This window comes from Harpia harpyja, chromosome 2 (assembly GCF_026419915.1).
Source record: "Harpia harpyja isolate bHarHar1 chromosome 2, bHarHar1 primary haplotype, whole genome shotgun sequence".
Taxonomy (NCBI): domain Eukaryota; kingdom Metazoa; phylum Chordata; class Aves; order Accipitriformes; family Accipitridae; genus Harpia; species Harpia harpyja.
In genome coordinates, this window is record NC_068941.1 from 53,287,970 (window position 1) to 53,306,825 (window position 18,856).

The window sequence follows — 18,856 nt, forward strand, 5'->3', positions numbered from 1 at the left end:
TTTTTCTGGATGCTGCTGTGTTTTCATTTTTCTGTCGGAATGCCAAAGGCGATTCTGTCAAATGTAGACTCTTGACCTTCCAGTTGGAATGACGAGAGAGTTATCTCAGGGTGTGTCCACACCTGTCAGGCAATATTAGGCACAAAGTAGAGCTGTCTGTCTTCTTTAGCTAAAATGGTTTCACAAATACTTCATAAATGCCTGTCTTCACAGAGCAGAGAATTGCCTGTATTATCTTGGTGCATTCAATATTGAGATTGATGACAACTGGGGTCATCGGTTAAACTGTCTAATCCTGACAAGCCGAGGCAAAGGGAAGAGGCAAGAGAGCAGCAGGATGGCTGCTGAAAATACCTGCGAGAGAGATCAGACCGGAGAGCGGGCAGGGCTAGTGAGGAAACCGGCGGCTCTTTGCTGTGACTCACACATCAAATCCCGCCATTCAGAGACGCTGCCACACGGACTTGGCTGTACTTGAGGATCACCGGTTGTGACATCGGGCAGGTTTACCTCAGCTCCCATAAAATAAAAGCAGAGCTTGCATCTGTAATTACGGCTATTATAAAAAGTCTAATGCAAGGGAGCAGTGTTCAGGAGATGGGAGCCAAACTGCCATTTACGCAAAAGGATTAGCTATAATGAAGGGCTATTAAACCAGGAATAAATTCTCTTACACCCACCCCACCACCCCTTTCACCGACTCTGTGTTGCCAAAGGGGACCTGAAAGTGAGCATCTAGCCCATCAACCTTCATATTTCTCTCTTTGCTCTGAGTGAAAGGAAAATGATGGAGGAGCAGAGCAGCTAGCCAATGGCTGGCAGACACCGTAATCTTAATGTGCGCCAGTTCTTGGCACTCGCCTGACAGGTACAAAACCAGTGCTTGATGAGCTGCAGCCGGTCCTGCCGGAGAAAGTGGCTCTTGCCTCCCTCCCCATGCACATGAGCATTTACTGGGATATTCCACTGCCCCTCACCAGTTAAAAGAGCAGAAGGGGATGATTCACACCACACCATAACAGGTATTGGATTGTGTTTAAAAGTAATAATTGTTTATTGTAGGCAGCTGTAGGGTGCCTGTTACTTTCATATTTGTAAACCAAGCATGGCTTTGACTGAACTAGCTCATCAAGGGCAAGAAACTTAAGGCCTGAAGTGAAGTGAAAAGAGGGAAGGTTATTGAACAGAGCAAACTGGATAAGAAATTTCTGTAAAAAGGAAAAAGAGAAGAAAAATCCCATGATGGTAACTTCTTTCTCAGGTCTATGTTGTTCTTTTCCAGAGGCATCTGTATCAAGCAAAGAAACACCAGAAATTGGTATCCTGATCAAAAAAAGACACAGATGTGTTAAATGCATGCTGGTAGAATGTCAGTGGCTGGAGAAGCAGCAAGCAGCAGCAGTGAATTAAAACCCGAGGCGGACATGTTATCCAACATCCTTTGGTACATCCAGCCTTCCCCTACATGCAAAGACAGTGGTAGTGGTTAGTCCCCCTTCCCACAGGAATTTTTCCTTGCTTGAGTGCAGAAATCCTCTTCCTGCAAAGCTCTGGGGGTTGGAAAGACATGCCCTTGGTTTAGGGGAGCCCAGAGGAAGGCTGTAAGCCTGGCACGCATTTTCTGAACTGAGTTGTGGTCAGTGGATCAGCGCACAGAAAGTGGAAGGATGTCACTGGCCAGTTACAGAGAGTGAGCACGCCGACCAGCCTGTGCTTTCTGGCAGGAAAAGCAAGAATATCTTCGCACAGGTGGAGCCTCCTTGTATCGTGATTTACTGTATCTCTCTGCTGCCTATCAGTATGGGTGCCTGCCTGCCTGAAAGGCAAGGCAAAATCTCAAAGGGCTTTTGCCCGAAACCAGCAACACTGGTTGCTTTCCCTTTCCCTTTCCCCAGTCAAAAAGGAGGTGCTGTCATCCAAAAATTGGCATGCCAAATGACGGTAGAGCTTCACCATCCTGTGATCTAGGAAAGCCTCCCCAGATCTGTGCCACCAAGGGGGTCTCCGAGAAGCCAACATGCATCAACTAGTCCCTCCAGTGCCCCATGCCAGCTCCCACCATGCCTGAGAGCACCAGTGAAGGTCCCTCACCCCTACCTGCAGGGGTGGACCAAACGGTTCCCACCAACGTGGTGTTTTATAGCTCCACAGCCATGGTATTCTTATCCTTTTCAAGCCCCCATCAGAACTGTTCAGCTGAGACTGACGCCTACTCGTCACCCACAGCTCCACTGCCAGGGCAGAGCCAAGGCTGCTCGCAAAGCCTGTGCCCAGCTCTGGTTCCCACACTCCCATGTGCTGATCACCTGGCCTGCAGAGTGGCTAGTCGCGCAGAATCCTCTTTTTAAAATAATCTTTTATTTTTAAATATTTTTTTTCTTTTTTTTTTTTCCCCAGGTGGGTGTTGCAATAGCAGCCCCTGCTTAAATTCTTCTTCTGGAAGCGTTCATTTAGAAGTGGTCAGCTCTGCCTACTGTACCTTCTTGCTTAGGCATAGAATATACTTCCCGAATTAAAGTGCAGGGTCACGGGTCACCATGCTCTCCTTTTGGTCCCCAGTCTAATGGGGTCCCTACAGGAAAATCGAGCCAGTACAGGTTAGAGCTCTCGGCTATGCATGTTACATGAACAAGGATTTCCCTTTACCTCGCTTTGCCTATGTATGCCATTTACATTTGCATAATCTTAAGGGTATATGTATTTCACTGTAATTTTGTTCTCCTGAGTGCAGCTTTGCGCTGCCCACAGCACTTATCCACAGGACTTGCCTTGCACTACATGAGAAGGGGCAGTAGGAGGAAAACACATCTATTCAAAGCAGAGAAATTTCAGATTAAAATGCCAAGGCTGGTGGACACCTTCTGATCTTCTTGGGCTGACTTTGGAGTCATTAACTCAGCGATGTGAGAACCGCCAGGGATCAGCCACACACCTTTGTTTGGCTGGGTGAGGAGTCAGCAGAGCCCCCATGCTTCAGGCCACAGGCTGTGGAAGGAAATATGAAAAAGGGCAGAGAAATAGATTTTATTGCTCTTTCTTCCAGAGCGCTCATGAAAATTAATGGCCATTTCATTCACAATTTCTTTCCATTACTGGTAGGGGAATCATAAAACCAAAACCCAGTTCTTCTGGTGTATCAGTGCCTGAGCTGCCTGAATGTGTTTTCAGTGGTTCTTGCAAGGCAATGTAACAAGCAGATATTTTAGGGAAACTGGTGTGCCATTTCCATAATTAAAATTGCATGTTACCTGCAAGTATTGAGTCCTTTATGGCTTCAGTAGAGCACAACTGCGGAGTTTGAAATAAAATCCTGTCTCTGTCAAATACATCGTCTAAGCCCCCGCCTTAGTGTCTGACTGTAATCTGGCCCAAAGCAACCATCAATATCATAGCAGATAAGAGACAATTATAGGTTGGAAGGCACATAAAAATTTCTCTGCTCTAGAGATATAAACATACCCTTCTCTTCCCTCCTTATTAAGTTACAGTCAAGAACTTCCCATGCAGGGAATCTATTCTGGCCCCTTTCACCTGTGGTGCTATGATGAGCTCTTTACCAGGTTTTTGACTTCAAAATATCTGTAAGTCATTTCCCTCTTTGCAACTTCATAAATAAATAAAACTAAAGGGCTTCGCAATCCAGGGGTTTTAGTGCCGTGTTATTTACCTGTCTAAACGTAGGCACCTGAGTTTGAATGTGAGAGAACTGTACCCTATATTATACGTGTCCTGTGAGTAAAGTGGGAACTTGTTTTCCGTGTCTGCTGGGAGGTGATTTTTCTCCTGGTCAGCGTAACTTCCCCAGTATAGGTAGGCTATTGTTAAGCAGACAATAGATAGTTGTCTACCTACCGGCTCACCTACCCAAGCGGTAGTCACCTCATTGCAAAGATTTAATACCGTTGCCAAAGATTTTCCTGAAGAGGAAGATGGGCACGCCTGCCATAACCAGGGATCTCCTCTCCTCCCTCAGGTCGCATCCTGCCCCTGGGATCCTTCTTGATGCCAGCAAGTCTGAGTCAGGTAAAAGCACAGAGCTTAAAAATGATGCAGTCAGCTGTTTCCTACGCTGCTTATTAGTTGGGTGTTTAGTTTGGACCTAGCTCATCACTCCTCACGCTGGAAACTCCCATTGACTTCACTGGGAACTCTGCCTGAGCAAGGACTTCTGAGCAGGGCTTCTTGATGGAGGATGGCAGGACAGAACCGAGCACAGAAATACTTGGCTCCTACCAGAGCAGAGATTGTTAAACAGCCATTCCAGGGATAATTTATAATAGCAGGTCTCAAGGGACGTTACAAACATGAGAAGTACTTTCCCCGTATTACAGAAACTGATTACCAAAACAAAAGGGTAAAGCTAAATGAGGTGCTGTTTTAGGAATTCTTGGTGGCAAATCAGTGTCTTCATGTGATGCAAACTAGGCAAATGTAGAGCTACATTTACCTACAAAAGCTGCCACGCTTCAGGGAAGAATTTTAAGGAACAACTACTAACACCCACTTTCCACAATCTTGCTTTTCTTAGATGCAAGTTGCCATCTCCGTTGGTTTAGAGCATTCACTCTTCTAAGATTGCTCCTGGCTTTTCTCAGGGTATGACAAGAAGAGCATCAGGCCTGCGTGTTACCAGCATACCTGCTCCTGGCCCTTCTCCTACCTGCACACCCACAGCAGCAAAGCCAGAAACCAGAGCCAGTTTACATCGACTCTGCGTCTGAGCAAGTCTGGCCGGGCTCACGTAGCTTTTGACTGGGGCAGGAGGAGGGGGCAACTCTTCTCAAAATTTATTATCGAGGTCTGTAAGTTCTGGTCTCGTTAGGGCTGCAGTAAGTGCCGTATTTGACGATGGCAGTCACAATGAGCTCCATGTGTTGCTGGGCCCCCAGTGTGAGTCTCCAGCTTCAGTCAGCCTTCCACAAAGGAATAAGTGCAGGTATGTTCAAAAAAAGCCCTGACAGAAATATCTTAAAAATCTGTCCTGTAGCTGGCAGTTTTTTGCCAAACACACTTTAACCACCTGAAAACCCACGTAACGGTAAGAGCAGCTTCTTCCCGGGAATGAAGCGACTTGGCTAGGAAGTGTGCAGGACTTTCTTGGCATATAACAACGCTGCACAGACAGTAAGGAGGGAAGGTATCATTTCTTCTTGTATAAAACCATTAGAGAGATTAAAAAAATAGTTTTCTGGTAGGAAATACTCTTTCAAAACCTCTCACAGAAGAAATCCTGAGTAAGGCACTTGCTGCCTTACTGCCTGAATACTGCATCTGAAGCAGATCCCTTGCTGACATACCATGTAGGCTGTGAAATTGCGTAACTTGCCTGACTACCACCACTAAATATATACATTTCACCTCAACCTTTCTTTTCCATTCTGCGGGAATGTTCTTTTCCCAGAGAGTTTTTAATGAGGCGATGTTTGCAGCAGGCAGAGGTACCACACCTGAGCCCTGGATCAGTATAGACAGCCAGAGAACACAGCTTTGTCAGGTTTGGTTTGGCTTTCTGCTCCTACCTAGAATAAACGACACCTTTTGCTGCAGACCTCCTGCCGCCGCTGATGCATTTCAAAGAGTCGTGTCTAAATCTTTAGGGGTTTCGCACTGCTAGCAAGGTAAACTCCTGCCTTTCCAAACACTTCAGAGGCACTTAGGAGTTCCACTTGACCCGCTTTCATTACTTGGCTGTAAGAAGATTGTAGGCTGTCTTCCTGCTTTTATTTCTATCGGGAAATAACAGATCAGCTTTAGTCTGCCTATAGGTCTTGATTGCTTGGAATAAGTCCCTTGAAGTGATAGTGAATGAAAAGGAAGGAGATACTGTTCAACCCCAAACTGGCAAGCAACAAAACATAAATAAACCAAAATAAACCAAACCCCCCAAGATTCTGAGGCAAAAAAATTGTTTGAATCAGTAATGAGATGGGAAAAAAAGCAGAATAATGAATGATGAACAGTTTACTCAGTACACACTTGTTGTCCACAGCCTTTCCCCCAGCCCTTGAAACAAGGGGAGTCTCTTAACCGGGGCCTCGAGGTCCTGCTCAGGCAATCCTGGCACTGGCTTTTACGGGGGTGGCACCTAACCCCAAGCACATGGTGTATTTTGATTCGTGCCGCAAGCACTGTGCTCCGTCCAGCATGTTTTGGACAAATTATAGTGTACTCTCTTTTGTTCCTTTGCCATTACACTTGTGTGTGACATTACATTACGTGTGTGCAAGCTGCGGCGAAGGGGTAGCGTGCCGATGGAGGGAGAGAGGGCGGGAGGGAGGGCCAGCCTGCGAGCGCAGGGGAGAGGCGTGAAGCAGCGCGAGGGAAGAGGTGATGAAAGCAGGGTGGGAGAGGATTAGCAGGCTGAGGACTAGCCTTTACAGGAGAATAAGCCAGGGATAAGGAAGATGTTGACAGCCCGCAAGTGTTACTGCAAATCCCTTGCAAGGGGAAGCAAATGACTGCGTGGCATGTTTCACCACACCAATTGCTTCAGAAATTAGTATTGAAAGGAAAAGGAGCTCAGCTAATGGAGGGGGCAACGCCGGTGCTGTGACTGAAGGCTGCCAGGCGTGCTGCGCTGAACGCGCACTTTTTCCAGAGGCGGCAGGAGGATCACAGATTTGGCTAGCGCTTGGGATATGGGGGCTGCAGGCAAAATGTGGGGCCCCGGCATCTAAGCGCTCAGTACGTATCTGGTGCAGAAACCTAAGAACAGTCAAAAGGCTTAATTTAGCTCCTTTGTTCTTGCAGGTAGGAATAAAAACTGAAAACCCATCCAAGCCCTTAAGTTACCTGATGACTCTGATCAGCGGTTGAGATGTCAATGTGATGTGCTCCACACAAAGGCAACACAAAGGTGAGCCCTGCCCAGGAGAACTGAAATGCAAGTATGATGGGCAAGATAAAAGGCTGATATAATGCAGAGAAGAGGAAGGCACAAGGTAAGAATAACATGAGTATGACAAGATCATGACAGTAGTTTCAACACACTAAGACTAGCTCTTTTAACAGGCAATCAATGGCTCAGGTGAACTTTGGGAAGCAGTTTGGAGGACAATGAGGATGCCGGGGAGGCCTCTTGCAGAGCTTAGGGCTGAATGACAGCGTGAAAGCGCTCCTTTGAAATATTGACGGCAGCACCATCAAAACTATTGCTGGCTCAGGCAAGGGGCACCTTGAGATCTTGCTGTGCTGGATATTTGGGAAGGGGTTAGAGACTTGTGAGCCAGCGTTAATAGGCTCTGCTCCTGGCTCAAAATGACTCACTGTGATTCTGGACCATTTATTTTACCTCTAATTTCCCCTTTGGTAGAGTTTGTTTCGTACAGCTTACCTCTTCATAAAACCCTTTGGGATGCTGGTAAATTTGACCTTCCTTGGTACAGTGCCTAGACAGCACTGGGTGAAACCCAAGAAGTAGGGAGTGGGAATATCAGAGGAGCCTGACTGTTATACAGTGCCCTGGAGAAGGAAATGGATGAAACTAGATGGAGAGTGCCACAGGATTTGAATGAAGTTAGAACTGAACAGGCGATAATTTAAGGGGGCCAAAAGTGCCAAGGGATGTTGATGTGAGGGAATTCAGGAGCCACAGGTAAAACACCGTAGCTTGTGCACGGTGCAGAGGGTGGTGGCTGTAGCCTCCTCAGTTACAGCTCTTAAACCACCACCTGGCAGCATGGCCACTGCCTCTTCTCTCACTCCCCTCTCCTCTGCCTCTGCTCTTGCTCCTCTTCTCTATGGCGCAGTTTTCTTCCTTGCGTCCTTTGCCTTTCTGGTGCATTCCCACGCTTTGCTGCTTGTTTCCCCAGTGCTCTGCCGGGAAGAACCTGGGTCCCTCCATTTCTGCTCGTGCCTTGCCTATTTTTGCTGAGCTCTCCCTCAAGCCTCACGGGCAGCTGGTGTGGCCTGGAGCACAGAGGAGGCAAAATCTTAAACTGCTGGAAAAAAGCCCCTTGCAGTGGCTCCGTCACTATCAGATTTCGGTACCCCCTGAGACACAACGCGACACAGGATTACTACGGGTGAAGAAGCAGCTTATGGACGTTCGGACACGGCGGGGTCAGTGCCGCTCGCTAGGTATTTTACCTACAGCTGCGTAACCACTGGAAGAAGCAGAAATCTAATGACCGTGAGAGACTTGCTGGGATAATCTGGAAGTGGCTGGGGGGATGCCCCTGTACAGTTCCACACGGGGAAGGGGCGGGTGAGATCTCCCGAAACCGAGGAGTGCCGGGAAGCTTACTCCACCAGCCGGGGCACGCAGCGGGCTCGTTTCGTTTCTGGGGATGGTGCTCCCGCTCCCGTGCTAGGACAGGGAGGCGGGCGGGCGCGGGGGGGCGCGGGCTTCCCGGCCGGGAGGCGGCGGCCGCTGCCCGCTGCGGGGCCGGTACCCGCGGGATAACGTCCCCGCCTCGCCCGCCGTGCCGGACCGCGCCGGGGGTGTGCCGTGCCGTGCCGTGCCGTGCCGGGGGTGTGCCGGGGGCGGAGCGGCCCCGGGCCGTGCCGTGCCGTGCCGTGTCGTGCCGTGCCGGGCCGGGCCGGGCCGTGGCGGGGGCGGAGCGCGGACAGCCGTCCGCGGGAGGCAGCGCGTCCGCGGGAAGGCATGCCCATGCCCATGCCCGGCGGCGGGCGGTGAGCGGCCATGCCGCGCAGGGCGGAGCGGTGCCTGCAGATCGCCCCGCACTCCCTGGCCATCGTCCTGGGCGCCGCGGCCGGGGGGCGGCCGGGGGGCGGCGGCGGCGGCGCGGGGCCGGCGGCGGAGCTGGGCCGCCACCGCATCGGCTACGAGATCTTCGCGGACTTCAAGCGGGAGAACATGCAGCACTTCTGGGACCGGCGGGCCACGGCGGCGGTGGCCGAGACCTTCTTCCTGGGCTGGATCGACGAGCAGGTGCTGCTGGTGCAGGGCAAGGAGGAGCACCTCGAGGTGCTGCGGCAGGGCTGGGCGCGCCGCTCCCTCAAGCCCCCCAGCGGCTTCCACATCAAGTGCCTGGGTAGGTGCCGCCGGGGCCGGGGGGGGCGTGGGGGGCTCTCCGCCCCGGGCGGGGGGCGCGGCGGCGGGGCGAGCGCGGCGGCGGCCCCGCGGAGCTGCCCCCGGAGCGCCCGCCGCCGGCGGGCTCAGGCACTGGGGGGGGGGGAAAGGGTGGGGACGGGGGGGGTGCTACCCCTCCCCGGGGGGGGATTTGCGCCCCCGAAAGCGGGTGAGCCGGGACAGGACCGGCGGCGTTACGAGGATGCGCTGCAAGTAATTGGGGTTCGCCAGAAGAGCTACAGGGGACAGCCGTGGGGTCGGGTTGGAGAGGTGCGCTCCCCCATCTCCTTCAGCGGGCGAGGTTAAAACCATAAATTGTAAATTTAGGAATATACTCCTTGCAGGCTGAGATGCCGGCTGTCCTTCCGCGGCTTGCTCCCCGGGCACGCTTGTCTTTTGCTACAGGGGGATCCCACACCCTCCTGAGCTACGCGACCTTCACACAATTCAGGAATAACTGCTAACATTTACACCCCGAGCTTTTAATTAGAGTTATAATCAGTTCACTAAAAAGAATAATTTCTAGCATTAGAAATTTTTAAAGTTCATTTTAGCATTTTTAGGCTTGCTAAACCAATAGTTCGCTTTGTATTTGGAGCTACTTGGTAGCTCGGACTCGTGTCACAGTATTGCTGAGAAGGTGTCTTCCACAGCGAGGAGGAGGAGGAGGAGATGAGGAATGAATACGTGGGCTTTCACGGTGCAAGGCAGGTGGCTTTCGGAGCAGTAAATGGCAAGTCTGTTGTGCCGCGGTGGGCTGAAGATTCAAGTTATGGTGTGATCCCCCAAGGGAGTCCCGCCTGTGTGCAGTGCGGCCTAGGAAGGAGCACATCTCTTCCTGAATTTTCTTCAGGGAAAAAAAAACAACTATCTTGGCATGGACAGCAAAAATTTTTGCAGCACTTATTTTGACACAGAAAAGCTCCCCAGAAGAAATAAGGCTTGTGGCTATTTGGTGTATGTATTGGAGAGTTGTGAAGAGCAACAGACCTGAAGTTTTCCTTAGGATTTAAGGTAACTTGCAGCCTTCACCACTTGAAACATGCAGCTTCTCTTATGAAGGGAAGACAAATTGTGAGGATTTGTTTTATTGCTGTCAAGGTCTCGTTGCTTCCCACAGCCACTGCAGTGGTGATGGTGAGGCAAACTCTTTTCCCTACGTACAACTTCTGTCATCTGTGTCTTATGCGGCAGGCACCTGGAACAGGTCGCAGAGCTTGAGATGCTCTTTCTGCACTGGGAGTTTCAGACCCTTAAAATGGGATGCTCCCAGGCATTTCTTTTAAAAAATTATCTGAGTAAAGTTCCTGCAAAGAATGGAGCGTGAATATTCAGTGTGTCTGAGTTTCCTTTTTTATAATCTTGATTTTGAGTGGTTTTAGCTGTTGCTGTCCTTCTGGAATAGGCAATAGAGAGTCTGATCACTTTTGTTCATCTGCAGTCTTGCCTCTCACACAGTTTTCAGACACTTCTCTGTCACTCACTCTTTCCTCATCAGACTTACTCAAATATTAGCATTTCTTCATGCTGAGGGGGAAGCTCAGGACAAGTTGCCCATTTAAAAATTAATTAATGGATCTTTTTTTCCTCATCATAGAGAAATTCCCTCTGAACCTCTGACAACAAACCAGTGTTGGAGAACAGGTGGTAAATCCTATTCTGGTGATGGAAAAGTTCTCTGCATTCCACTAATATTTAGAGGAGGGTAAAAAGTTGATAGATAGGTAGTGGACTTGCTTTGTGGCTGTGGTTTGGATGGAACTGCTGTTCATGGCCAGCAAACAAGGTGAGAAAAGCTGCATGTGCTTTCCACCCAAGGCTGTTAAATGCTTATGCCTTTACTTTTGGAACGAGGTGTAGTGGTAAGTGTGGAGATGTGGGCAGTGGTTAGTGCCAGCTGCTCAGTATAGCTCACATGGGCTTTTTGGCTCCAGCTGAACCGAGGAGGAAGAGCTCCCGAATGGGTGTCGTCGCCTGATGGAGTGTAAGGGTCAGTGTTTGATTTTTGGGGTGTCCCTGGACCTTACCCATCGGACAGCATTCCTCAGCCTGCTGCGCAGGAGGGCTGTTGAAGGGTGCGCTCTGACCTTGACGTTACTAAAGCCAGGAGTGGAATGTAAACAGGTCTTTTGTGGCCCGTTTTAAAACACGGAAACACAACTTTTGCTAGAAGTTCGCGTTAATAAGTAAGCTCACTGCTGTGTAAATAATATGCATTCCTTGGGGGGTTATCTTTGCTGTGAATTTACAAAAGACTGGAGCCAAAAGTTTTGATTTGACTTTAAAAATAGAAAATGCCTCTCAGTATTTGATTAAAGGCTATGGCAGAAGAGCGGGGACCTGCTGGAGTCTTACTTGTGCAGTGTCCTTAACTGTGGTAAATGAGGTGGGAACGTTGATTTTTCTTTTTTTTTTTTTTTCACTGCCTTTTTCCACACCCAGACTGATAATTCAGGTCTTGTATCTAAGTAGATTCAGCTTGCATTTACTGTAAAGTTGGGTAGTTAAAGAAGAGTCAAAGTAACGGGCCTGGCCCGTGGGCATGAGCATCTGCTTAAATGTGTGTAATTGTATTTTCAACATAATTAGGTGCCTAATGTGTAAATGGCCGTGACTTATTTAGGAGCTCTCTCACACTTTATTCTCCACTTTGCTGCATTAAAGCAGTGAACAGTCCACCTACAGACAAAAAGAAAAACTCTCCATACTTTCCAGCTTTTAAAAAAAAGTGGTGGGTATCTTGGGCCGAGAGGAAAACCTGCCTGGCTGGGAGGTGAGGAGCAGTAATATTTTACTACTGTTAATAAATAACTGATGGGGTCAAGGGGAAAAAGCGGCACAGTATTTTTGCTGAAGGTGAAGCTGCTGTTTTCTGCTGCTCTGGCCCGACCTGTAGCCCCCGTACTGTGGTGGGAGTAGGGGGTTGCCATGGCCGGGCCTAGCGGTGAGGGGGTGCATGGGGCTGACCCGGGGGGTCTTTCTCTGCACCCCAGGGCCATTGGGGTACCCAGACAATGCTGTGGCAGACTGTGGGGTTGGTTCTTGCCTTTTCTCTTGAGTGTCTGGCTGCTTGCAGAGAGGTGGGGGTGGCTTTCTGTCCCAGCTGCCCCCGGAGGCCAGCTGGGATGGGGTAGCTGGAGGACGAGCTGCCGGCCCCAAAGCGGTGTGGGGAGAGCATCCCGACCTCCCACTGCTGGCTGGCAGGGGGCAAGGGACAGAAATGTCTCCTCTTCTCGGCTGCATGACCTCCATGCGCAGGCACTCGAGAGCCTTGGACAGACGCTTCCCGTCACCTGCATCGTTAAGTGCTAATGTGACCCAGAAATTACGACCGCAGCCTGACTTTCAAACCTCTGCTGGTGTTGCTGACATTTCTTGTTCGTTGTGGTCCAGAGCCTTGGCTGGTCTGATGAGTAATGGGTTGTGATGGCCACGGAGATAATAACTGGAGGAAGAAGTAGCTGGTGAGGAGGAGGGAATACTAAACCTCTAAGATGCATAACATGTTTTCTGCTGCTAGGATTGTGAGATGTAAACCAGGAGGAGACTCGTCGCTGAATAGTCTTTCCACACCCTGGCTTGCTAATGAAAAGTTCATGAAAGTGTAATCTGTAGTTAACAGGGACTGGACAGTCCTAGTATGCTTGGTGCAGGTGTATCTGAGCCAGAAAGTAAATGGATTAAAATCTGTGTGAGATTCCAGCGTCTGGAGATTTGACTCTTGAATTGTAACATTAGACCCTACCACAAAATAGGGCAGGAATATGAAGCACATCAGAAAGTTGCTTTAGCGCCGACAGCTAAGGGTTTAGGCATACTGGGGATGAAGTGTTTCACGTGTGACTTTCACTACTCTGGCAGTTTTCTTAAACTAAATGGTTATGCCAGAAAAGCTTGCTCAGTGTCCATTTTTGCAGTGATCAGAGTTACTCGGGTATTAGGAAGTTGGTGGGTGTATCTAGGTTCTTAAGTTGGCTGAAGGGGAAGCTTTGGGAAACATAAGCAGTCTTTGAATAAACAACCCCCCCAAACCAGTACATGCTAAATACGCTGATTTAGAGGGTCAAGGAAACCTTATGCAAACCTATAGGTCCCGTGATGAAATTCTTTGTCTTTGGTAAGAGTGATTTGAAGCTTTCCTGTAACTTTGCAAGGCTTTTGCAACTTAAGTCTTTAATGAGCGTTCTTATTTTAATAAGATTTCTGTCTTTGACACACCTTCCATTTGCACCCACTAATATTTGTCATCCTGGAAACGGAATTATTTTTTTCCCCTTTCAGCTCTTCTATGCAAGGCGCTGCTGGTGTAGCAGGATGCTCCACCTTGTTTTCGTGTCTTCATCGCCTTTTGTGTTCCCAGCTGAGACTTCCTTCTGTATCTCTTGCACTTGATTTCTGTGTCTCGGACAATGGGCATCTTTGAGAGGTTTTCATACGCTTCGTGGAAGGGCTGTGCCCTTTTGTAACGATTGCTTGAAAGGAAGTGACCAAACTTTATAATAACCCTTCGGTCATGCCCCGAGCAATTTCTCCAATTAGAAGCTGATGTTTCAAATGGAGTTTTCAAGAAATGTACGTGCAATAATTAAACTAACTAGCAGGAGTTATAATTCAGTGAAGTCGGTGGGGCCAGGCCGTTGTGCATTGTTCCTGCTCGGCCAGGCGTGGGGGGGGGAACTTTTTTTTCCAGGCTGGGAGCTGGAGCTAAGTGCTCCCTTTCTTTTCCCTCCCTGCCGTGTTCTCTCTTGACACCAAAAATTAAATTAACACCCCACCAGTTTAGGTTCAGTAATTTTCACAGCGAGTTTTCCAGTCATTAGTGGATGATTATGGTGCAGTGTAGACTGTTGGACATTAAATGTTATTCATCTATAGCCAGTCATAAAACATGAATTGTCTTTTTTCCTCCCAATTATCTCCTTTATATCATGAAAATTTCTTTTCAGTGAGGGAGCATTAGGTTTCATAGTAATAAAACCTCTGAGGAGGAGTTTACCACACACTCATCTACACCTTTTGTATACCTCGTGGTATTACCATGGGAACTTCAGAGGTTTTAAACTACAGGTTTTTTCCTCCTTCTCTCCCACCCCAACTTAGAGCCAGTTAGAGATCCACTAAGCACTTTTTATGTCCGTGAGGTCGTTATTGCAGCCTAAAAAAAAAGGGGAAGGTAAACTTAAGGTTATGGCCTGGCTGAGGTGCTTATGAATTTACTCCCAACTTTGAGCAAAGAAGTTCGCTGCTCAGAAGTGTTGGGTTGGGCCTTTAATGTACTTTGTAAAAGCAGCTTTTAGAAACTGGGGAGAGAGAGGCAAGAGCTAAATGAGTATGGACTGCATATCAAGTGCTTGATTTCTCAGTATGTGGTTTGTGCTTGTGTTTTGGGAGTGAAATCTTGGAGTCGGAAATGCTTTTTGCTCTTTAAAGTAAGCTGTGGATGGTCTGCAAGGCTAATGCAGGTTGTCTAAAATGTATTGCGAAAATAAAAAACACACAGGAAGGAAAGATACGACCTATTAAATTTCATTTCTTTTTCTTTTTTCACTCAAAGCAGCTTCTCTTGAGGGAGCAAAGTCAGATACACTGACGCATGGTATTCATTGTGCAACTCAAGTGAAGGATTTATAAGGTTAATGGCCAGCTAGTACTGTCTCCCCACCTCCTTCCCCCCCACAAAGAGTGCCATTGTATAGTAGAGAGTCCTTCCCGGTGGCAAATAAGTCATCCAGCCTTGCAAGTTAAGCGTACACGTGGTATAAAGAAGCAGCGATGCTGTAAGGGAACCACAGTGGCCAAGAGCAGCCCTTGGTCGCGGGGCTCTGCCGAAGCGGAAGTGGCACCAGGGCCCTCGCTCTTTCCATCTCTTTGTCTGTGCATGAGGGTCCGGTCTTTAATTAAATGCTCCTCATTTCCCTCCTCAAAGGGCCCTTGTCTTTGCCGGGGAGCGGCGCAGCGGCTGTGCACTGAATGAAGCCCTTGTCAGGTGTTATTCCCAGCACTTAAATGGGCTCCTGGGCTACCAGCATCACATGCTGCCAGGCCACTTGCTAAATCACTTTTCCATCCGTCCTGCTCTTCTTTTGTACATAGTAATTTTTGGTTTTAAAAAGGCTGAGGTGGATGGGGTGCCCCGGGGCCATGGCAAGGGATGGCCATGGGGCCACCAGCCACAGGCACCCCCATCCTGCCCGCTCCTCTTCACGGTTTTGCGGCATGAAAACTCAGTAATGTGTTCCCAACTTTGTTTTGTCTTTGATTTGCTAGTTAAAGGCATGTTGCTTAATATTTTATTTATGGAATTGTAATGATTTTAGTGGACTAAGTTCAGACATTCTGTGCGTGTTGCCACAGCTTAAAACTTAGCTTGAAATGGATTTGTTTTGATTCCTGGAGAAATGTGTGTTCAGCGCAGAGATGCTATAGGAAGGGTCAGTCTTGTATAAGAACACTGCTATCCCTGGGCTAGAGTGGCAGGTTTTTGATTCAGCTCCTTTGTGAAGGGAATGGTAACAAAGTTGGCGTGCTCTCCCAGCTCTTCTGGTGCCGTTGCCTCAGGCCGTTCATCCGGATGGTGAACCTGTCCTCCTTTTTTCTGGCCAGGAGAATTACAGCTTGTCCCCCAGGTAGGGCATGCCAAAGCTTTACCACGTTCTCATCTGCATTTGAGACATTCATTTAGAGAGAGTAGCAGAAAAGATGCAACCCAGACGGATCGGGTGTCCTCCAAGACTCTTGGCATCCAAAACTGCCTTCTGAGCAACATCACACCTTCCCTCGGCTTCGGCAAACATGTGATGGCCAGGCTCCTCTTTTCTTGGTAGTCAAGTGTCGTGGTTTAACCCCAGCCAGCTGCTAAGCACCACGCAGCTACTCACTCACTTCCCCCCCACCCAGTGGGATGGGGGACAGAATCGGGGAAAAAAAAAAAAAGTGAAACTCATGGGTTGAGATAAGAACAGTTTAATAGGACAGAAAGGAAGAAAATAATAATAATGATGATAATAATAATAAAATGACAATAGTAATAATAAAAGAATTGGAATATACAAAACAGGTGATACACAATGCAATTGCTCACCACTTGCCGACTGATGCCCAGTTAGTTCCCAAGCAGCGATCCACTCCCCCTGGCCAACTACCCCCCAGTTTATATACTGGGCATGATGTCACATGGTATGGAATACCCCTTTGGCCAGTTTGGGTTAGCTGTCCTGGCTGTGTCCCTTCCCAGCTTCTTGTGCCCCTCCAGCCTTCTTGCTGGCTGGGCATGAGAAGCTGAAAAATCCTTGACTTAGTCTAAACCTTACTTAGCAGCAACTGAAAACATCAGTGTGTTATCAACATTCTTCTCATGCTGAATCCAAGACATAGCACTATACCAGCTACTAGAAAGAAAATTAACTCTATCCCAGCCGAAACCAGGACATCAAGGAAAGGCTGAAGTGTTTGGAGAAAATAAAAGCTGCAACCAGATGGTGATTTCCCCTGCAGAAACTGTGGCTGTGAAACATGATGATGGGAGGAACTTAACAGCCGTTTTGTACAGTAGCAGAAATTTAATGGGGTTCTGAAAATTCCAGCTCTCTCCAAACTTTGTTTCTTTGTTTTAAATACAAAAGCGTACATGTTTTGATTATTTTCTAATGTTGTTGACTGCTGGGAATGTTATTGTAGTCTCTAGTTTCCAATATTGAAACTGCTCCCTGGGTGGGCCAGATCTGGACAGGTTTTTAAGGATATTATGTTCTTCTTGGAATAAAATCCCTTCACCTAATACGTAAACATTCTTTCTTGTGTCCGGTGTACTTGATCCCTCAGTTTATGACCAGGGATTTCACCTGAGACCTGTGATGAGAAGTATCTGAATGTTAAGAATGTACAAACGTGTATATTTTGGTGAAACAAAAGTGCTTTCCTGTTGACATTTGAGCAGGTCTTTACAGCTCCTTTTTTAATCGAGCTCCTGTTCTGAGCCACAGTAGTAGTAGAGCATGCATTCAAAGGTCGATAACTACCCAGGGAGTCTGAATAGTGGTTCTTCTAGTTGGTTGGTTTTTTTTTTTTCTGTAGCAGAAAAGCAATGGTGTAATATTGCCGTCGGCACTTACTAAGCCTATTTTTGGTTTTCTTATGAAAGAAAGTTACTATACTGTGCACTTAAATATGCACAGTATAATGACTTCTGTAGTGTGTTTTCTGGAGCTGGATATACTTCTAACCCATACAGTATGAGACTTCGTTGTTCTTCTTCCATGGGGGGATGGGATGAGACACCAAAACTTCAGAAGTCTGAGTAAAATACAGCAGCCTTTATCAGACGGTTAACAAAGGGATATGCAGTGTATCAAAGATTGCTCTTTTAGAAAGGCAAACCAAAGGTAAACCAATTCACTTAAACTCTAGGAAATGACTCCAAACTTAGTTCTTTACAAAATCTATACACTGTGACAGTGAAAAAAGTTTCTATCTGAAGAGCGTGGTTTGGGTAGCTTAATGAAGTTTTAGTTTTAAAGCAGTTTTTGCTAGCTGTTAGTGCTTCAGAAGCTACATACACTAGCTCATGCTTGCCTTTGGAGGAGAGTGAGGATGCCGAAAGGGCCATTGCTGGCCCCGGTATGGGGAATCCCGCCGAAAGAGCGGAGACGGGCTCTTGGAAGGTGACAAGTCCCATTGGCTTTCCTGATAACATGGCCAGCAGGACTAGGCTGGCCGTGGGGGAGGCTGATTCCTCCTTCTGGTGCAGGCAGAAGGGGAAGAAAGGTGTGTTTTGGGGGGGAAAGACCTGGGGCTGGACTATGGCTGTGCAGTGGCTCGGTCCCCGCATTGGTAGCGAGGCACTGCATCACTGTGTCCATCCTCACCAGTAACTGCAGCTCCAGTAACTCCTGCTTATCTGCTGGTGCAGTAACGTATGCTCTCTCTGGGTGTTCGGAGACTCTAAAGAAGAGTGAGACTGCAAGGACCGTGTTTAACACTGGAGCTGTAAAACTTGCAATGTATTACGAGCATTAGAAAAAGCTGGGTGCTGCCAGTGTGTTTGAGATTTGGCGGCAGAGCCTTAGATACTATTGTGGGGCTATAAAATGAGTATTGCTTTTTTAAAAATGGGAACTTTTTTTTGTCCTTTAAAAAAAAGCCTATACCAAGTCTAGTGAAACTTTTAGCTTGAGAAGAAAGACAAATTAATATTCACTCTTTCAGACTGTAGTTGTATTTTCTACTTAGGTCACAATATCCATGGATATCTTTCTATATGCAAAGAATATGGAAGAAATAGATAGGTTTCGGGATGCATCAGGCTTTTTCCAGGTCATTGTGAGGAAGACTTAATAGCCTAAAAAATATATCATGTCTACTTACCCTGTCTTACCGGTATCCTTGGGTCCATGAGCTTATAGAGCCCTGCAACTATATCAATAGCAATGCATACAGTTCATTACTGATGTCCCTTCCCAAAGACATCAACCCAACATAAATGGGATTTATCACTGCCTGTTAATTTATTGTGTTCAAATTCTAGAGAGGTAACCAAAGTCCTGCAAGCTCCATGTGATGCTGCAGGGAACTTCTACGCATTTGGTGGGGGTTTTTTTGTTTTGGGGATGGGGTTTCATTTTTTTGGTTTGTTTCCCCCCCCCCCCCCCCCCCCCCCCTTTTTTAGTGGTGGTGTTTTAGTCAAAGGATTCTCAGTGTGTTATTTGGCTGCCAGCAGTGCTCAGCCTGCCCTTGAGCCTTCCAGCCACTCTTCAGCCCGTGTGGGAGTGGACTCTGCCCTTGCCTCCCGCTCCAGCAGACCGGCATTAAATGTTTGCTCTCCTG

General features: G+C 47.9%; 1 protein-coding gene across 1 annotated transcript in view; it reads left to right on the top strand.

Moving 5' to 3' along the window:
* Positions 1-8,559: 8,559 nt before the first annotated feature.
* STOX2 (storkhead box 2) overlaps positions 8,560-18,856 on the top strand; it is a 148,511-nt gene continuing 138,214 nt past the window's right edge. Inside the window, exon 1 of the mRNA XM_052779744.1 lies at positions 8,560-8,996. Coding sequence (XP_052635704.1) covers positions 8,645-8,996 — 352 coding nt within the window. The 5' untranslated portion in view covers positions 8,560-8,644. The remainder of the gene's footprint in view (positions 8,997-18,856) is intronic.